The sequence below is a fragment of the Pezoporus flaviventris genome, unplaced genomic scaffold (assembly GCF_033815535.1).
Source record: "Pezoporus flaviventris isolate CSIRO_AGI_PZ_B2104156 unplaced genomic scaffold, CSIRO_AGI_Pfla_v1 ptg000019l, whole genome shotgun sequence".
Classification (NCBI taxonomy): domain Eukaryota; kingdom Metazoa; phylum Chordata; class Aves; order Psittaciformes; family Psittacidae; genus Pezoporus; species Pezoporus flaviventris.
Window position 1 is genome coordinate 1,641,971 of NW_026892567.1, and position 20,998 is coordinate 1,662,968.

General features: G+C 47.3%; 1 protein-coding gene and 2 pseudogenes across 1 annotated transcript; 2 read left to right on the plus strand and 1 right to left on the minus strand.

The window, feature by feature from the left end:
* The first annotated feature begins 1,871 nt into the window (after positions 1 to 1,871).
* Positions 1,872 to 2,854, plus strand: LOC133270193 (olfactory receptor 5J3-like; annotated as a pseudogene).
* Positions 2,855 to 9,418: 6,564 nt separating this feature from the next.
* LOC133270194 (olfactory receptor 5T7-like) lies at positions 9,419 to 18,836 on the minus strand (annotated as a pseudogene).
* A 223-nt stretch (positions 18,837 to 19,059) lies between these two features.
* LOC133270195 (olfactory receptor 5AP2-like) lies at positions 19,060 to 19,653 on the plus strand (the record flags this gene model as incomplete). Its single annotated transcript, XM_061455188.1, has 1 exon — positions 19,060 to 19,653. A coding segment is annotated over one exon (594 nt), but the record flags the coding sequence as incomplete, so codon positions are not given.
* Positions 19,654 to 20,998: the final 1,345 nt, after the last annotated feature.

Consider the following 20,998-nt stretch of genomic DNA (forward strand, 5'->3'; position numbering starts at 1 on the left):
GCAGCAGGTGATCCTTGAATATCAACCAAGAGTCTTGGGCCCCTCTGCCCTCTAGGGCTGTATCCCATGGAACCTTCCGAAGCAGGTTCCTGAAGAGGCCGAAGTCTGCTCTCTTGAAGTCCAGGGCAGTGAGCTTGCTGCACGCTCTCCTCACTGTCCTGAGGATCTCAAATTCGACCATCTCGTGATCGCTGCATCCAAGGCTGCATCACATTTCCAACGAGCCCTTCCCTGTTGGTGAGCACGAGGTCAAGCACGGCACCTCTCCTTGTGGGCTCCTCTGTTACTTGCAGAAGGAAGTTGTCTTCCACACAATCGAGGAACCTCCTGGATTGCTTGTGCCGGGCCGTACCGTCCTTCCAACAGATGTCAGGGTGGTTGAAGTCCCCCATGAGAACAAGGGCCTGCGAGCGTGAGGCTTTTCCTGTGTGTCTATGGAGTGCTTCATCCACAGATTCCCCTTGATCAGGCGGTCTGTAACAGATCCCCACCGTAATGTCCCCCATAGCTGTTCTCCCTTTAACCCTGACCCACAAACTCTCTGTTAACTGCTCACCTGTCCCCAGACACAGTTCCATACTCCCCAGCCTATCCCTAACATAAAGGGCAACTCCCCCTCCCTGCTTGCCAGGCCTGTCCTTCCTAAAGAGCCTGTAACCTTCCATCCCAACACTCCAGTCATAGGAGCCATCCCACCATGTTTCTGTGATTCCCATTATATCATATCCCCATAGACGTGCACACATCTCTAATTCCTCTTGTTTGTTCCCCATGCTACGGGTGTTTGTATGGAGGCATCTGAGCCGAGCTCCAAATGAAGCCATCTCATTGGCTGGAGCGGCTGGAATATCTCTACATTGCTCCGAGCATTTATTATAGGTTCTGGCAACTGACTGGGTGTGTTGGGATGGAATGATGCTCCCCTCCCCAAACACATCTAGTTTAAAGCCTTTTAATACCTGAGCTGGAGGAGGTAACAGAAGTTAAGTGCACTGACTCTCTGTTAGACTCATCTGCCACACTGAGGGGAATCGTTCTCTCTGTGCTGGAACCTGACCAAAACTGCTAATAGTGATAGGACAAAGGGGAATGGGTTAAAACTTAAATAGGGGAAGTTTAGGTTGGATCTAAGGAAGAAGTTCTTTCCTGTGAGGGTGGTGAGGCACTGGAATGGGTTGCCCAGGGAGGTTGTGAATGCTCCATCCCTGGCAGTGTTCAAGGCCAGGTTGGGCAGAGCCTTGGGTGAGGTTGTTTAGTGTGAGGTGTCCCTGCCCATGGCAGGGGGGTTGGAACTGGATGATCTTAAGGTCCTTTCCAACCTTAACTGTTCTACAGTTCTACTGACAGCAATGTGCCAGCTCAGCCTATTTTTGCTGTCTAGGACAGGACTCTCTGCCCCAGGCTGACAGGGAAACCTGAGACTCGAGTATCTCAATGAGTTGTTGTGGGCAGCTGGGGATCCAGCAATGCTGTATCAGAGCTGGGGTGATGGATTCAGGGCTCCTGGGGCATCACACTCAGATGTTTTCAGTCTTTCTCATGGAGCAAATGGAATGCACAGTCCCTTTTTCTGCCTCCCTAATGAAATGTGATGACCAGTTTGCAAGTTCTTCACTTCTCCAGTTTTCAAAGATTGGGTTTGGGTTTTTAAAAGAAAAGGTCTGATTTAGCCTCATGATTAAGAGATTTCTGAAGGGTTTTTGGATGTGCTTCTCTGCCTGTGAAGATTCACCAAGAACCACAGTTAAGTGTTGCCTCAACTATCAAATCTTTATTGTTTAATGTCCAGCCTAACAGAGTATATGCAAGCCACATGGCGTTGCTCTTCCCTATTTCACTCCATCTTTCCTCCTTCCCACAGGGATGCTGCCATGCAATACAGTAACAGGGCTGAAGGCAACCACACCGCAGTGACCCACTTCATCCTCCTCGGCCTGACAAGCGAGCCCAAGAGGCAGACTCCTCTCTGTAATTTTCTTCCTGATTTATCTCATCACTCTCACGGGCAACCTTGGGCTGATGGCAGTGATCAAGACAAGCCCCCGGCTGCACACCCCCATGTACTTCTTCCTCTGCAATCTCTCTGTTGTCGATCTTTGCTACTCCTCTGTCTTTTCTCCAAAGCTGCTTCTTGCCTTCTTGGTGGAAAACAAAACCATCTCTTACTCTGCCTGCTTCCTGCAGCATTTCTTCTTCCTCATGTTTGTGACCACAGAGGTGCTCTTGCTGGCTGGGATATCTTAATGACCGCTATGTAGCCATCTGCAACCCACTGCTCTACACGGTTTCCATGCCCCAGGGGGTCTGTGTTCAGCTGGTGGCTGCATCATACATGGGGGGGATTTTGAACTCCCTAATCCAAACCTGTTGCTTGCTGCTGTTGCCTTTCTGCGGTCCAAACACCGTCAACCATTACTTCTGTGACGCTAACCCTTTGCTGAAGCTCTCCTGCTCCAACAGCCACCTCAATGAGCTTTTGCTTGTAATTCTTCATGGGAGCATTTCCATGTCTGTGCTCGTCCTCATCATCACCTCCTATGTATACATCCTCTTGTCCATCCTGAGGATTAGGTCTGCTGAAGGAAGGCACAAAGCCTTCTCTACTTGTGCCTCCCACCTCCTGACCGTTACCTTGTTCTATGTCCCTGCTGGGCTCAGCCACATGCAATCAGCTTCCAAGTACTCCCTGGAGACAGAGAAAGTCACCGCTGTGTTTTACACCCTCCTTGTCCCTATGCTCAACCCTCTGATCTACAGCTTGAGGAACAAGGATGTTAAAGATACCCTTAGAAAAGCAACAGCAAATAACCTCATTGCGAGCTGCTCATTGACCAACCCAGTCCCAACTGGTTGATAGAACTCCTACTCTTTCCCTTTTTAACTCGTTTTGTGTCAGCTGTCTGGAGGAGGAAGGAACTGAATGTCTTTACAGGAGCAGGTACAGCGCATCCTAACCATGCTTTAAACTCTGCAGAGGCTCAGTGATGTTAAGCATCCCCTCAATGTAGGTCTCTGATAAATATTCTCTTGTCATCTCTTGGGGTTTTTTTTTGGGGGGGAAATAGATGTGATATCATAGGAGTTGGTAAAAATAAGCCCATGAGGAATTTCCCTCTTCAGTTTAGCTTTGGAAGTTGCACTGATTCAAGCAGACATTCATCCAGAGGCAAGTTCAAAGGGGGATGAAGGGTTTTGAGGAGGTACATCCGAAAAACATCACATTACTTTGGGCTAAGTAACACTGCCAGGGATGGGGCAGCCACAGCTCCTCTGGGCACCCTGTGCCAGCGCCTCAGCACCCTCCCAGGGAAGAGCTTCTGCCTAAGAGCTCATCTCAGTCTCCCCTCGGGCAGGTTCAAGCCATTCCCCTTGGCCTGTCCCTACAGGCCCTGATGAAGAGTCCCTCTCTTATTCTATCTGAATAAGTTGCTTCACATGTTGTGTTCTCTTTTCTTGAGGGAATTGTCCAAATGTCTCTATTTTTCATGAAAACTCCATCAGAAACTTTGATTAAAAGCTTATAAAGTGAGCATTTCACTTCACACCAATTTAAATTAGATTTTGACTGGTTGCTGTTGACGTTCATTCATTATTCATCACAGTTCTTTGCAGAAGGCCACAGTTTGCAAAGGTGCTTATTTTAAACCACAAATTTATTCAGTTTGTCATTATACACGTACATGTTCTTCCAGCAATTGTACAGTTCATTAAACAGAAATGGTGTGTTTGGATTAAATGTTAAAACCCCTCCATCTACTGTCTCATTTAGAGCATCTTCCTCCTCAATAATGTGATGACATACAGAAGGGGATGTGACATGGTCAAATCCACAAAGCACAGACGTGGTACCGAGCATCCAAAAAGGAAAAGATGTGAGGACCAAACATCCCAGGAAGATTTTAGCTGGGACACGCTTCTGGCCACATGCTAACCTATGTGTGCCTGTCACAGGTCCTTAGCACTGCTCCAGCTCACTTACATGGGATAGATGTGTTGGATGTTCATATAAGGTATTAAAGAATCCCAGACTGGTTTATGTTGGAAGGGACCTAAAAGGTCTCAACTTCCAACCCCTGCCATGGGCAGGGACCCCTTCCACTGGAGCAGCTTGCTCCAAGCCCCTGTGTCCAGCCTGGCCTTGAACACTGCCAGGGATGGGGCAGCCACAGCTTCTCTGGGCACCCTGTGCCAGCGCCTCAGCACCCTCATAGTGAAGAATTCCTTCCTCAAATCCAATCTGGATCCCCCCTGTTTCAGTTTGAACCCATCACCCCTTGTCCTATCCCTACAGTCCCTGATGAAGAGTCCCTCTCCTGCATCCTTGTAGCCCCCTTCAGACACTGGAAGCTGCTCTGAGGTCTCCAAGCAGCTTCTGTTCTCCAGGCTCAACAGCCCCAGTGTTCTCAGCCTGGTGCCATACGGGAGCTGCTCCAGCCCCTGAGCATCCTTGTGGCCTCCTCTGGACTTACTGCAGCAGCTCCATGGCCTTCTTATGTTCCCTGCAGAGAAGGACCTGGGGGTGCTGGTCGATGAGAAAATGAACATGAGCCGACTTCAGTGTGTGCTCGCAGCCCAGAAAGCCAACCGTATCCTGGGCTGCATCAAAAGGAGCGTGACCAGCAGGGCAAAGGAGCTGATCCTGCCACTTTACTCTGCTTTTGTGAGACCTCACCTGGAGCATCGTGTGCAGTTCTGGTGTCCTCAACATAAAAAGGACATGGAACTGTTGGAACAAGTCCAGAGGAGGCCACGAGGATGATCAGGGGACTGGAGCACCTCCCGTATGAAGACAGGCTGAGGAAGTTGGGGCTGCTCAGCCTGGAGAAGAGAAGCTGCATGGAGACCTCATAGCAGCCTTCCAGTATCTGAAGGAGGCCTATAGGGATGCTGGGAAGGGACTCTTCATTAGGGACTGCAGTGACAGGACAAGGGGTAACGGGTTAAAAGTTAAACAGGGGAAGTTTAGATTGGATATAAGGAGGAAATTCTTTCCTGTGAGGGTGGTGAGGCACTGGAATGGGTTGTCCAGGGAGGTTGTGAATGCTCCATCCCTGGCAGTGTTCAAGACCAGGTTGGACAAAGCCTTGGGTGCCATGGTTTAGTGTGAGGTGTCCCTGCCCATGGCAGGGGGTTGGAACTGGATGATCTTAAGGTCCTTTCCAACCCTAACGATTCTATGATTCTGTAGACACCAAAACTGTATCAGAACTGCTGGGGATACCAGACCTGTATTGAACCTTTGGTCCTTCCCTCAGATCTTCAAGCTCGTTTGGGATGAACAGTTATCAACCAGGCAGTGGAGACAGTGGTCACTGCCTTACCTCAAGGCTGAGCCTCCTTTTTTTGGGAACTACTTTCATTTAGTGCAATTTAGACGCAAAACACTATGGTGCTGTCTCAGTCCTGGTATTAAAAAACTGATACTTATTTGAATGAATTCTTGAATGCTCAGTCCATGCTTAAAATCACCTGACCCTGTTTGAAGAAAACCATTCGTTTCCCAAACTCCTTCTGGCTGCATCAGCACCTCCAAGACCAGTTCTGCAGAGACCTACCCAGGAAGGTACTGGGCTAAAGCAAAGGCATGTGAAGTGGGAAAATCAATATAACAGAGGGAGAAATAACCCTCAATCAAATTTACAAAAGAAGAATAATTATAATTCAAAGATTATTGAAAAGAACTACATGAAGGCAAAAAGAGGCACTGAGAATACCTGGGTGCGCATGTCCAGGGTGAAAAATGCAGCTTGAAGTCCCAGAAGCAGACAGCTGGGTACTGCACTTGCTCCATCAGCTTCGTCAGGGGACCCAGGCCAGCAGCACCCTGGGTGTTCAGGAGGGAGGAAGACCCCTGATCCTCCCTCCTAACAGCACTCAGGCCCTTTACACCCCTACTTAAATTCTCAGCAGAGCAGAGGCTCAGATATGACTCGTCCCCATTTCCCACAAGGGCTTTGTTGACCAACAGACTGTCAGAGATTTATTTCACAGAATCCCAGCCTGGTTTGTGTTGGAAGGGACCTTAAAGCTCCTCCAGCTCCAACCCCTGCCGCGGGCAGGGACCCCTTCCACTAGAGCAGCTTGCTCCAAGCCCCTGTGTCCAACCTGGCCTTGAACACTGCCAGGGATGGGGCAGCCACAGCTTCTCTGGGCACCCTGTGCCAGCGCCTCAGCACCCTCCCAGGGAAGAGCTTCTGCCTAAGAGCTCATCTCAGTCTCCCCTCGGGCAGGTTCAAGCCATTCCCCTTGGCCTGTCCCTACAGGCCCTTGGCCAAAGCCCTCCTGCAGGTCTTTTGTAGCCCACTTCAGACACTGGAAGCTTCTCTGATGTCTCCAAGCAGCTTCTCTTCTCCAGGCTGCACAGACCCAATGTTCTCAGCTTGGCTCCATACAGGAGCTGCTCCAGCCCCTGAGCATCCTTGTTGCACCTCTGGACTTGCTCCAGCAGCTCCGCGTCCACTTTGTGTTGAGGACACCAGAGCTGTATCAAATCCTCTTGACCTTCCCCCAGTTCATCATTGAGGAAATGCTTAGAAAGCAGGCAATGGAGACAGTGGTCAGTGCCTTATGTGAAGTCTGAGCCTCCTTTTTGTGGGCTCTGCTTTCATTTAGAACAATTTAAACACAAAACACATGGTGCTGTCTCAGTCCTGCTATTAAATACCTGATACTTATTTGGATGAATTATTGAAGGTTCAGGTCACGATTGAAACCACCTGAACCTGTTTGAAGAGAACCATTCGTTGTGCTGGCTCTCCATACCCTGCACTTGCTGTGTGATCTCCTTATCTGTAATAATGACCGATAACGACCAATGATGGCCAGTAATGCTCAGTTCCACAATCACATATCCCACATATTCCTTCCTTACCTCCACAGTACTGAAGGGCTCCAAATGTGCTTTCAAACCCTGCAGAGATGTGGCAGCAGCTTTCTCTCCCACAGCCTCCTCAGAGCCCCCTTCACCTCCTTGTTCCTCAGGCTGTGGATGAGGGGGTTGGGGTGAGGATGCAGTAACACACCGACACCAGCTTTGCCTGATCCCATGGGGATGCCTCATGAGGCTGGACGTAGGTGAGGATCCCGGGTGCGTAGAAGCTGGTGATGGCAGCCAAGTGGGAGGCGCAGGTAGAGAAGACCTTCAGCCTCCTCGTGGCCAAAGGGATCTGCAGGACGGTGCGGAGGATGTAGGTGTAGGACACCAGGATCATCAGGAGAGGGCCCACGGTGTTTAACACAGCGTGGTAAACCTGGAAGACCTCATTTGTGCTTGTGTCCGAGCAGGAGAGCTGCAGGAGGGTGGGCAGCTCACAGAAGAAGTGGTTGATGCTCCTGGCCTGACAGAAGGACAACCTCCCTGCCAGCGTGATGTGCACCAGGGAGGTGAGGAACCCGATGGTGTACACCAGCACCATCATGCCATAGCAACGCGCCCTGGTCATGGCAGTGGTGTAGAGCAGGGGCTTGCACACAGCCGTGTATCGGTCGTAAGCCATTACCCCATAGAGAAAGCTCTCACAGATAGCCAGAGCCACGAAAATATACATCTGGGCAAAGCAACCCCAAAAGGAGATGTGGCTTCTCCCCAGCAGGAAGGTCTCCAGAGCTTTTGGGATGATGGAGGAGGAAAGGCAAACATCCATGCAAGATAAGTGGGTCAGGAAGAAGTACATGGGGATGTGGAGGTGGGGGTCAGTGTTGATCAGCAGGATCATCGTCAGGTTCCCCAGCACCATGAAAACATAGAGGGATAAGAAGACTGTGAAGATGGTGGATTGTAGCTCTGGGGCATCAGAGGAACCCAAGAGGATGAAGCTGGAGAGAACCATGAGGTTTCCTGTATCCGTCATTTCAACAAGTTGATGGATTTGGATTGAAATGAAAGGGATCACTGAAATACATCCCTACAAGAGAAATAATGTGGAAGTTTAGTTGGAGTATAATCCACAAAGTAAATTCAATAGAAAACGGTGTATTTGTAATGGTGTATTTCTGTCTGTAGCTCAAGATCTGAAGTCAAAGTGGTGAAGGAGCTCATTACACGACCGGAAGTTAAAAGAGAATAATTCTACAGTGATTGATACACACATCACTAATGAAACAGCGAGAAACATCATGTATATCCAAACGTAATACAATAAAATCAAATAAGTACATCACAAAATGTGGAAAACAGAAAAAAAAATGTATTTTCTTCACTGATTTCTGTGAATTTGAAGGATTATTTTTCTCCCCTTTTTTTTTGTATTTTTCAGAGTGGATCCGTGCTCTTCTGTAGCTTCATTACTTGTGCTGTATCCTTTTCAACACCACACAAAGCCATGTACTTGAAATTTGTCTTAAGTTCTAAGTTTATCTGCTTTTGAAGAACCCCCACCCTGCACAATGTTAAGGGAAAGCGGTGGACTTGGCTCCAGCAGAGCTTTGTTGTGAATGCAGTGAGCTTCATATGACCAACCCAAATATCCACCTAAGGGTGTAAACCACAAAATATACCATATATAAACCAAAATTTTAAGGCTTTAGCTTGGACATTCTCATGCTAAAATATCGCTAAATCAGTTGTAGATGGGGTCAGGAACATTGGTGTTTTTGAGGCAAACCTACCCCATACTAGGGCACTTTTATTCACATCATGGGTTATCAAAGAATGGTTTGGATTGAAGGGAAATTAAAGCTCACCCAGCTCCAACCCCTGCCACGGGCAGGCACATCTTCCACTGGAGCAGCTTGCTCCAAGCCCCTGTGTCCAACCTGGCCTTGAACACTGCCAGGGATGGGGCAGCCACAGCTTCTCTGGGCACCCTGTGCCAGCGCCTCAGCACCCTCACAGGGAGAAACTTCTGCTTAACGGCTCACCTCAATATCCATTTTGTCATTTCACGTGACCAAACCTTGTGGTCTGGAGTTGAAATACCTGGAAATATCAGTTAACATTTCCTTAAACCCAGAAATAACACCAGAAATCATTTGCTAATATAAAACATGAGCTCAGATACCAGTTGGTTTGATGCCAGCAGGGCAAAGCCACCACCTTCTCCCTTTTGCTCTCTGAACCCTGAAATAAAGTTTATTGTTATGTTTAATAGCATTTAAATAATAAAATATATTAATTTCAAGTAATATTTAAGTAACAATCACTTTGGACAACAACTTTCTTTCCAGTACACAGTCACTGTCAGGTTTCAGGCTGCAGCCACAGAAAGTCCTGTCCATGCCAGCACAGAATGTAGCCTTGGTTTAAGGAAAAGCATGTTTTCCAGGTGTCATGCTTCCAAGTATGTTTAGTCCCTGCTTTTTGAAGGTTCTATATCCACCCATCCTTGAAGGTGCTATATCCAACCATCCTCTTCAAGGTGCAATATCCAGCCTGCTTGTTCTCCTCACCAGGGCAGGGTAGCCCTCTCCATTCAGCTGACTAGGAACCATGAATGGACAAAGAGCAGAGGACTCTACTTTTTGCTTTCCTCATGGCGTTCTTCATATCTGCATTTCTTAGGCTGTAGATGAGTGGATTCAGTATGGGGACAGCCAGAGAGTGCAGCATGGAGATCACCTCGTCATGCTTCGAGGACTGGCTGGAGATGGGGTGCAGGTACATGAAGAGGGAGCTGCCATAGTACAAAGCAATGGAGATGAAGTGAGAGGCACAGGTGGAGAAAGCTTTGCGTTAACCAACCACAGACCGCATCCGCATGAAAGTGGAAAGGACCGAGAAGTAGGAGATGAGGATGAAGACCGTGGTGCTCAAGTACATTGAACCCCATCACGGCAGCAACCATCACCTCAATGGCAGGGGTGTCAGAGCAGGAGAGGGCTAGCAGTGGTGGTCCATCACAGAAGAAGTGATTGATCGTCTTGGACCAACAGAATGGGAGATGAGATATGGAAACCGTGTGTATGGTAGAGCTGATCACGCCAGCTAAGTAGGCACCAGCCAACATCCCAATGCAAAGCCTTTGGGACATGACCATGGAGTAGAGAAGGGGGTTACAAATGGCCACGTAGCAATCATAAGCCACAGCAGCCAGCGCGTAGCACTCGGTGGTGGCACAGGTTGCAAAGGAGAAGAGCTGAGTGGCACATCTAATGAAGGAAATCATCTTCCTCTCCACTAGAACACTGAGCAAGGCTTGAGAGGAGTAGCAGACATCCAGGAGAGACAAGTGGCTTAGGAAGAAGTACATGGGGGTGTGTAGGCAGGAATGCATTCTAATTAATGCAATCACTCCCAGGTTTCCTATGAAGGTCACCACATAGATGGCAAGGAATAAGACAAAGCACATCACCTGTATGTCTTCCCTGTTTGTGAAGCCCAGGAGAATAAACTCAGAGGGGGACATATAATTATCTTCAACCCCAGTGAACCTATAAGCAGTTTGCCTGATTTATGTCTTCAAATTGAAATGCTGAATAGGCCCAAATCCCTCAATAATGTTAAGAATGTCACGTTTTGTCTATCAATCAGTTACACCACTTTAAGTCAACGCAAAGTGTGTATATATACATACATATACACACATACATATAAATAAGTCAATATAAGGTAAATTCTCTTTGAGAGAGGAAAAGACAAATTTCCCAAGGCTAAACACCACAACCATCAGCAACACACTTGGAAGCTAGTAGGTATTTTAAGGCAAAGGAGGGAGGGCAACACCAGAATGAATAAACTGCAGGGCTCCCCATAGTTCCTCTCAAGCCATTGACACATGGAAGTCCTTGAATTCCTGAGTAACTGCCAGGAAAAGTCAATTATTTCTCATCTTTTGGGTGCTGCCAGTCCTGTGTGAGTACATGAGGAATAAATAGCTGTTCTCTGTGTCCCAGGAGGAGCTCTTTGAGAGCAAATGTGGCTTTCCTTAGGGTAGGATGGTGCAGAGCCAGGATTTCTCGCCTCACTTTGCTTTAGACACGATGCCTAACGTGGAGACAAAAGACACATTCAGGCTTGATCAAAGATAAATTCTCCCAGGGAGAAACCAGCAGCTCCTAAAATCACAGCTTACAACAGGCAGAATGAATCCTCATTGATTTTTCCTGCCTAACGTTAATCATCACTTGACAGAGTTACAGCAGAGAGCAAAGCAGGAGTGTGCGTGGCTGGTATCTGACCAGCAGAGCCATGCTTAAGAGCCATCATTATTCGATGACCCTTTGCTGAAGGGGTGAGTTCCTCCTCCAGAGGCAGACTCCTCATTTCAGGTGTCCTGTGAGCAACGCGTGTGATCTCCTGGTGTTATTAATGGGGATGTAGAGCTGCTTTTCACTGCTCACATAGAGATGCGGGAGGCAAAGCAGCTCCTGAGCCATCACCACGGAGCTGGAAGATGTGACCCAAGTAATGAAAATCCAACTGTTTGGGTCTGGGGCTCAATCCTCCCCCTGAGGCAGCATCCACCTGCCCAGACACACACATCTCCTGCCAGGGGACAATTGACCTGAAGCTCACAATTAACAAAGGCTCACCCTCGCTTTTTCTTGCTTGACAAACCAAGTGCTTGGTCTGAAGTGATCCAAGGCGCAGATATGAAACCTGGGGTGTTTCTAAGGCTGCAGCTTGTGCTATACACGACAGCTTCCCCCCAGCAATCACATCTCCCTGCAGCTTGAGCACACTCACTGGAATGGAGATAAATTAAACTGAAAAGCCATACCTTGCCGCCTTCGTTTAGGTATTATCCATGCAGGTTGTGGGTCCACACTCTGCTGAAGAGTTAACTGAATATGTATCCCTGTATTCCTGGGGAAAGGACCTCCATTTGTGGCTTTCCTACTCCGATTTGGCAACGTCTTGCTTTTTGGCCAAGCTTTCGACAAGCTGCCCTAGGACTCACCAAGCAGACTGTTGCTAGTGTTATCCAATATGCAACTCTTGACATTATGGATAGGAGAACGTCCAGATGCTGTTGAGATCCTACAGCCAAGCAAAACCTTGCATCACAACCTCCTGGTTAGGTAGCAGTGAGCTTGCTCTCATGGAACCATAGAATCCCAGAGTTATTTGTGTTGGAGGGACCTTACAGCTCATCCAGTCCCAACCCCTGCCACAAGCAGGGACCCCTTCCACAGGAGCAGCTTGCTCCAAGCCCCTGTGTCCAACCTGGCCTTGAGCACTGCCAGGGATGGGGCAGGCACAGCTTCTCTGGGCACCCTGTGCCAGCGCCTCAGCACCCTCACAGGGAAGAGCTTCTGCCTAAGAGCTCATCTCAGTCTCCCGTCTAACACTCCAAAGCCATCATGGTGGATGCTATCCTCAAGATCTCAGCACAGGAGCAAGGGGAAGGCGCCAGCTCTCTAGAGCTATAACACAGTGTTTGGCTAGCTGCTCTTTCGAGAGTCTTACAGCACAAACTATCAAATGAGTGAAGAAAAAGATCATTTAAAATAGGAAGCAAAAGAGCCCCATGCTCACAGCACCAGCATCCCTCTGGTTCCTCAAGGGGATGGTTTCTGCTGCCCTGAAATAAAGCAGAGGAGGTAAGGTTTGCTACAAGGCCTGTGGATGCCACAGGACAAAGCAGAGTTTTCATAGCAGGGATTTCTTCCTCTTTGCTCTCAGATCCGCTTGAAATGGGTTTTAATACTCCCAGCTTCTCCAGGCTCCAGCTAGCAGGGTAATGCTGCTCTGTCTTCCCCCATGCAGCATCTACCCGTCCTTCCAGAGCCTTGTCCTTTGTGGTATTCACCGAGCCAGGGGTGAAACAAGGCAGGGGATTACACATTAACCGCCAGGGAGCTGTCAGAGCAGGCAAGGGTCAGCCCAAAGGGCTCCCAAGAGCCAGGTCAGGATCCACCCAACAGGTTTTAAAATGAATGGCACCGGAAGGTGTTACCTGAACAATATCAGCCCCTTTAAGAGTTTTATCCAGCCTTCAAAAATCCCCGAACGTGGTTTAGTACATAGCAGTATGTAGTGTGTCACATCCGTATTCAAAAACAAGATTACCTCTTGAGAAGCGCTCTTAGAAGCGTTCAACCCTCAGCATAGGAGAAATCCAGCTCTCCTTTATCTCAGTTTCTGCTGCTACTTAGAATGAAAATATAAAAGCACAACTTCCTTTTCATTTTGATGCAGCTGCCTTTACTTTTCAATCAGAAATGCTTCTGTTACTGTGCTCCCAAAGATGAGAGGGGGCTGCGGGACTTCCAGGAAAGGACAAAAGTCACCTCTTTCCTCCCAGAAAGCCCTAGTAGGGAATGACCCTGGTTATTCCTGCCTAGCACTTAATGCTCTGCAACAAAAGGTGGGTTTCCTACCCCATGCAGCTTACCAGGATGGATCCACCAGTAACCCAGGAACTTGGGTACTGTATAGGCATCCTCACCCATTTAATTCAGCATCAGAGAGCACCTAAATAAGCCCAGCTGCTCCCCTGGGATTATTTAGGTGGTGATGGGTGTGATTTACATCCATCAACAACAAGGAATTAAATCCTTCACCTCCATGGGATAAAGGTTGAGACCTTACCTGTTTTGAGATCTGATATGTTTTCGTTTGCTTCCATTATGAAATCTGGGATGGCTTTGTCAGGAGTAAAGATGTGCGATGGGGACACTTTCTGAGAGGGATGTGTGGATCTAGAGGAAACAGCTGATGGAGAAGGGAATCATTTAAAACACCAGGAATTAGCACTTCAAATTGTGTACGGAGAGCACAGAATATTTAATGAAAAAAAACATTTAAAGGCTGAGTGAATTTGATATCCTCAACATCAGGAGGACATGGATCAAGTGCAGAGGAGGACACGAGGATGAGCAGGGGCTGAAGCAGCTCCTGTGTGGAGCCAGGTTGAGAGCATTGGGGCTGTTCAGCCTGGAGAAGAGAAGCTGTGTGGAGACCTCAGAGCAGCTTCCAGTGTCTGAAGGGGGCCTATAGGGTGCTGGGAGGGACTCTTCAGTAGGGACTGTAGTGACAGGACAAGGGGTGATGGGTTCAGAGTGAAACAGGGGGAGTTCAGGTTACAGATAACAAAGAAGCTCTTCCCTGTGAGGGTGCTGAGGCGCTGGCACAGGGTGCCCAGAGGAGCTGTGGCTGCCCCATCCCTGGCAGTGTTCAAGGCCAGGTTGGAGAGAGTCTTGGGTCTAGTGTGTGGTGTCCCTGACCATGGCAGAGGGTTGGAACCAAGCTCCTTTCCAACCCAAACCACTCTGTGACTCTACAATAATCTACATTTCATAAAACCTGAAGCCTCAGCCAAGAACTGCATTAGGAAAAGTGGGGTTTAGGGATTCATTTCTAAACGTGAGGGGACTTTGGAGCTGTTAAACCATCTGACATTGCTTTAACAGGGTCAGGAAATAAACTGCCTACATAGGATCAGCCAACTGTAGAGGCAACATGATGGCCTTAGTTTATTTATCTATTATCTCTCAGTTTCCCAGCAAGAAAGGAAAAGGTTTTATCTTAAAGAAAAAGGAGTGGCTATTCCCAGCAACGTCCAACAGATGGTGGTGTCGTATAAGAAATCCTGATCCATGATTTTCTAGCCACTTACTTCAAAACTTCTGCCTTTTGATACCTAAAGGGACTCCTGTGACCATTTTGCACCTCTTGGAGGTATCCACAGAGAGCAATGGTACCAAGAAGGAACAAAAACCACATAGGAAAAGGAATGGATTTTGTTCAGAAGTAGATGAATACAGCTTTGAAGGGGAAATGGGCATCTAAAGAGCAGGCATATGTGGATACTGTCATGTCCTGCTGGCAACAGTACGAGCCGGCTTCAGGCTGGTAACTTTAGTAAAGTGTAAGAATAAAGTATAAATAAAGAATAAAGTATAAATAAAGAATAAAGTATAAATAAACAATAAAGTATAAATAAACAATAAAGTATAAATAAAGACTAAAGTATAAATAAACAATAAAGTATAAATAAAGACTAAAGTATAAATAAAGACTTATTCCTTAGTGCTGGCCAGGGTCACATCCCTGTTTGGGTTATTTTCCCCCGGATTAAAGAGTGTTTTTCCCACTGGAGATGCCACAGCTCAAGTGACCACAGGTGGAAAATCCCCATCCAGGACTCAGCCAAGCCTTCTCCTTCCTATCAGCCCTTCAGCTCCAAATCCATTCCCAGAGGAGCTTTTTTACACAACTGGATCAGGGACATCTCTCACCTTTGAGTGATGAGCTGCTGAAGAAATGGGGAAGTTTTGGGTGCGTGGGGAGCCCTGTGGTGACTGTTTTCTCTGGTGGCATCACGATTTTATAGCAACCAAGATATGGGGGAGCTGCAATTTGTGCCGGGAATGACTTCTTGCATAGGAAATAAAGACTTTTGGTTGGGTTTTTTCATTACCTTCAATTTTCACATTGTCTCAGGGTGTTGGTGTGTTCCCATGTTTGCTTTGGGTTTCTTTAATCCCCATTGCCTCAAACCAAAGTGCAGCTCTCCTGCGCAAACTCTACTGATAGCATTCTTGCCTTTGTTTTTAACAAACCACTGTGGGTATAAATTAGAAAACTCCTTGGAGCTTCTCTTAAAGGCTTTGAGAAAGGCAGAACTTGAGGAGGAAAATGAAAGGGTGAAGTTCTACAGCTGCCGGAATAGAGGTGGCAAAGGCCAATTTGACTGTGATTTAACTCAGCAGCCTGGTTCCAAACACAGACCTGTTGAAGAATTTCACTCACTTGACTCACGCACGATATCCCATTGCTCCATAACTGCATTAGAACATCAGATCATCCGTTTAGGTCTTGGGTTTCCATCCTTCCTGGGAAAAGCTTTTCCTAGGAGCTGCCTCCCCCACCCAGCCCATAAATCACTGAGACCCCAGCTAAACTGAGGCAAGGAAAATCAGTCTCGTGTGTGTTGGTGTTCACATTTAACACAAGAATATATTGTGTTATATAGAAATATATAGCTTAGGATGCATTTGTGTTTTTATATATATGCACACATACGTATGTGTTTATGTGTATAATTTGCCAGTCATAGGAACAGTGACCTCCTAGATGTCCTTTCTGCACAATAACTATGTCCTGCGGTCTTCATGGTAACATCGGGTTGCTCCTGGCCTCATTCACCTTGGAGTATCAGGGGGAATCCCTCCCCAGGCTGCAGCTTCACAAGAGATTTCACTTCAGAGAAGGGAATTGTAAGCAACAGAATTCATAATTGAGAATGCTGAACTGTGCCGAGACCACCCAGTGGTCAAGAGGATTTGGGCACATCAAGGGCTCATCCCATTCATATTAAGGGGTGTTGTACATTCATCTTAAGTCCTATTTACTTAAATGGTGAGATAAATGGAAATAAGCGCCCACATGCCGCGTCCATGACCAGCTCCTGCTAAAGCACACCAGGGAAAACCAAATTGTCTATGTCACTTACAAATTAAGCCTGTTGATGGTGACTTAGGTCAGGGGAAAAAGTGTCTTCTACTTGTGGACAACAAAGGAGCCACAGTCAATGCAATTAAATGCTGAAAAGTTGGGAAGGACGGAGGCCTTTGAAATCGGACCAGAAAATAACACTTGAATGTAATGTTTGATTTCTCACTCGAATTTCCCTCACTGAATAGACTATCTCCCATGTTCCCCGTGTAGGGATAGGATCTGGGCGGAGAGGGGCTGGCAGAACAGTGAGCACTGGCTGGGCTGTTGGGTGCAGAGGGTGACGGATTCCAGTCTGCAGGAGCCTGGGGACTGCCACAGGGGTTTGTCTCCTAAATCTGTCTAAACAGAAGCAAAGGAGAACACCATGGGGTGCAGGAGCCATCCCCCAGTACCTGAGCAAGAGCAGTAGGGCAGGAGCAGAGACCTGGGCCAAGGTCAGCCGAGATTCCAGGGTGTCAAGCAAGCAAGGTCCAAGACCAAGCCAAACCAAGCCAACACAGGTCAAATCCATCCCCCGATCACGGTCAGGTTCAGCAATTGCTAGGCAGATACATGAGCAAGCTTTGGTCACCATCAAAGGATCCCAGAGATGTGCACAACTCCTGCTAAAAGGGAAACAAAAAACTCAAAAATAGCCCAACTTCCCTGGGCTGAGCTGAAATAGAGATGAGGGGTAAATGGGGATGGGGTGGGGATGGAGCCCCAGCTGAGGTTGCTCAGGGGGATAAAGGCTTACGAGTTCACCCTGGGACAATTCATCACTGCCTCAAATGCCCATTTCTCACCCTGCAATACAGTGGAAGCCCTAAAGCACCAGCTCAGGTGTTGGCCATCCAGGCACTATATGTGGATAATCCCACTGGGTCTGGAAAACTGGGCACGCACGTGTTCACAGAGGGATATCAGCAGCTCCAGAGATGGAGTCACTTGTGGCTCCTGTCACATTTAGGGACCCTCTACAAGATCTGAAATGTCTCTAAACCCATTCTTATCCTGTTGGCAACGAGAGATAGAATGCTTGGCATAATCCACAAGTATGTCAGAAGCATCCCAGGAGCTGCTCATCACTGGTGCTGCTGTGTAGCTGTGCTCAAGGACAGCTCATGCCCTTCATGACTCTCTGATTCCCAAGCACCACAATGCCTTTCAGAGGTGATTTCACACCCTTTGCTTTTCCTTCTCTTTGTTTTCCTCTGCTAAAGCATGAGCAGCCCTGGAGGCTTCTTCCCAGGAGAGCACAGGCAACTGTATTTACAGCCCCAGCACCACAAGCTGGGCTCTTGGAGTCTGGCAGGAGCTCCCCTCTCTTCACATCAGGTGCTGAACAGAGCTGATGCCGGCACGTAGATGTTCTCTGCTGCGATGGGGATAAACCCTTGGCTCCCATCACTCGGTGGCAGAGGGAAGGCAGAGGAGGTAATACCAACACAAAGCAGAGCCTCACCTCAATTTAGGCAGTGGGCTTGTGTCTGCATGTTCACACTTCCTCTTTGGTAAAGCTGTGTCAGAAAACAGCCTTACCAATGTGGGTTTCCTTTATAAGAAGAGGGAGCAATGTCTGATGCAGGTTGTGTTTCTTTTACATCAGCAGCTAAAGCGAGATTCACTGAATTACCCAAGAGTTAAATGAGGATGAATCTCATTCTGTTATAAAGAAATGCAGCATTTCAGATTGTCAACAGAATATGGTCACTAACAAATCAGCCTTTGGAATCAGCCTCTTATAACACCAACTCTTTTTTAAGTCAAGCAAAATAATGCCCATAGGTTTAGGATGCTTCAGCATGCTGGAACTCAGAAAGGTAGAAATCATGACTTTAGCAATGTGAATTTTATCCTTTTTGAATTATGTATAACACTTTGATATATGCTATTGTAAGACTGGCATTAGAATTAAAAGCCAAGGGAAAATATCTGGAGGTCATTAATGTGTAAGCTACGATTTCAATGGGAATGTGACTTTCTCTTGCTCAAGGTTTACTTGCACTCCCATGAGGTTCCTCTAAGCTGTCTTCCGATGCAAACTGCCTCGAATGTGAAAGTGAGTAAAGATCTGATTCTTCACTCAAACCTGAAAAATCAGGTGCTTGAATAAATCCATAGTTTAGGTTTCTCAGCATAGAAGAACAAAAATGGCATTTTTTGCTTCATTGCACTCTCTGTTCTTTTCTAAGTACCTCAAATGAAGAACAAAATCATATAATTTGGGTTTAAAAAATACAATACAAAATATTAATTCCACCAAAACATGGCAGTTAAACTGGTGATCGATTGTAGTTAAATATGGTCCAAAAGTGAATTTCTATTTGCTATGATTTTGGTGTTTTCCTTCCTTTTGCATTGGTAGGTAACACCTGGTCATGGGAGGAAATCACACTCAGATTAAATTCATCCTGTTGGGAATTACAGAGAGACCATGTGCGCAGACCCCTCTTTTTGTCTTGTTTCTATTGATTTACATTGTCACTTTGGTGGGGAACTTTGGCATTATCATCCTGGTTCCGGTGTCTCCCAGCCTCCACACCCCCATGTACTTCTTCCTCACCTCACTTTTGCCTTCACTGACATCTGCTATTCCACAGTCATCTCCCCCAGGATGCTGGCAGACCTGTTATCAGAGGACAAAACCATTTCTTTCACTGGCTGCATGACGCAGTTCCTCACCTTTGCTACTATTGAGTGTCACCTCCTGGCACGTTGCTATCTGCCAGCCCCTGCTTTATGTGACCATCATCTCCAGCCACGTCTGCTGGCAGCTGATAGCAACATCCTACCTATTTGCCTTCCTCAGTGCCATCATCTACACGTGGTGTGTGTTTGGAGGCTCCTTTTGTGGTCCCAACCGCATCAACCACTTCTTCTGTGACGAAGTTCCTGTGCTGAAGCTCGTGTGCTCTGACACGCACAGCAGCGAGATGGTCATCTTTGCCTTTGCCACCATCAACGCGGTGGGGATGAGCGTGGTCATTTTGCTCTCCTACATCTCTATCATCCGCACCCTGCTGAGGATGTGCTCAGCACAGAGCAGGGCCAGAGCCTTCCACACCTGTGCCTCCCATTTGATGGCTGTTTCCATCTTCTTTGGGACAGGATTCTTCATGTACCTACAACCTTCTTCTAGCCATGGGAGCCTGGATAAAGTGGCCTCCATCTTTTACACAATGGTCACCCCAATGCTCAACCCCTTCATCTACACCCTGAGGAACAAGGAGGTGAAGGGGGCTCTGCTGAAGTGCGGGAGGAGGTTGTTCAACCACTGGCAACATGCAAGACTTGTATCATGCAGGACATGGATACTCTACATCAAGTGAGAACGCCTAAACTAATGGGATTTTCCACTAATCCTCATGACTTTATGTAGGCTCTTTCATAGTTCCTGCACATTAGTCAGAGTATTTAATGAGAAATAGAACCCCCATCACATCTTCCTTGGAAGGAAACCAAGAGGAGCAGGAACCTCAAACTTCATTTCACTTCTCAGCCACCAGCGTGTAGGAAGAGATTACCTTGAATTATCCCAGGCTTCTTTTTTCTCACAGGAAACACCCATCAGCTTTATTCAATTCTCACTTTTGTCACTGAGAAATATCCGCTTTTCTTGCAAGATTCTTGACCTTGTCCCTCAGCTCCAATATGTGTAATATGCGTTTATGTGTGTAAATATATATATGTGTGACGGAGGAATACAAATAAAAGGTATAAAACTGGTATTACAAATAAAGTGACACATATAGACTTAGAGAATCACAGAACTGTTTAGGTTGGAAAAGACCTTTAAGATCATCCAGTCCAGCCATTCCCCAGCACTGCCAAGGCCACCACTAACCCATGGCACTAAGGGCCTTGTCTACAGGGTTTGGGACACTTGTAGGGATGGTGACTCCAGCTCTGCCCCGGGCAGCCTGTTCCAGTGCCTGAGCACCCTTTTAGATATTTCCTAAAGAGAGCTGACTGGGAGGGTACTGTCCAGATGGAAGGTGGCAGCAGTGATCCTTCAGCAGGAGGGATTTGTTGGAAGCCTGCTGCAGTGCTGGGCTATGGGGATATGCTGCCTTTTGGTCAGCCCTGGGAAAAACATACCTGGCATCTACACTGGATATAACTGTATAGGGGTTTTTCCCACTGGACTCCAGTATTTAAGCTCATTTTATAAATTCATACTGTCGTTCCTATTTTTCCCCAAGAAAGCGATTTCTTACTTTCTAATCTTTTTACTACTACCTTTGGTTTCCTTTGCACAAGCATACGGGCCCTTTGGGGAGGCAGCGAGAGCAAAGGAAGCTGACAGAGCCACTTGTATTTAGAATTCCCATGACATTTCCCATGACAATTCCACTTGGACTCAATGGATGGATCTGCATGACTGTACTGCACAGAATCATCTTTATCCTGAGAAAAAAATGATTTTCTCACCTCCTGGCTTGCTTTATAAATCCGAGCTTCGGAGAAGTAAACCCTCCAAGTCTCCTTTTCTTCTCTGTTCAGTTCTACAGGGTGTTGGGTGCCAATGTTTGGCTGCATCTACCCCAGACTCCTGCCTTTACCGGTTATTACTTTCTATCTTAGACGGTTGGGATACGATGCCAGCAGCCTCACTGGGCACATCACCGATGGCAATCGTGTTTTCTCTCCCCTTCAGCTTTAGCTGAAAAATTT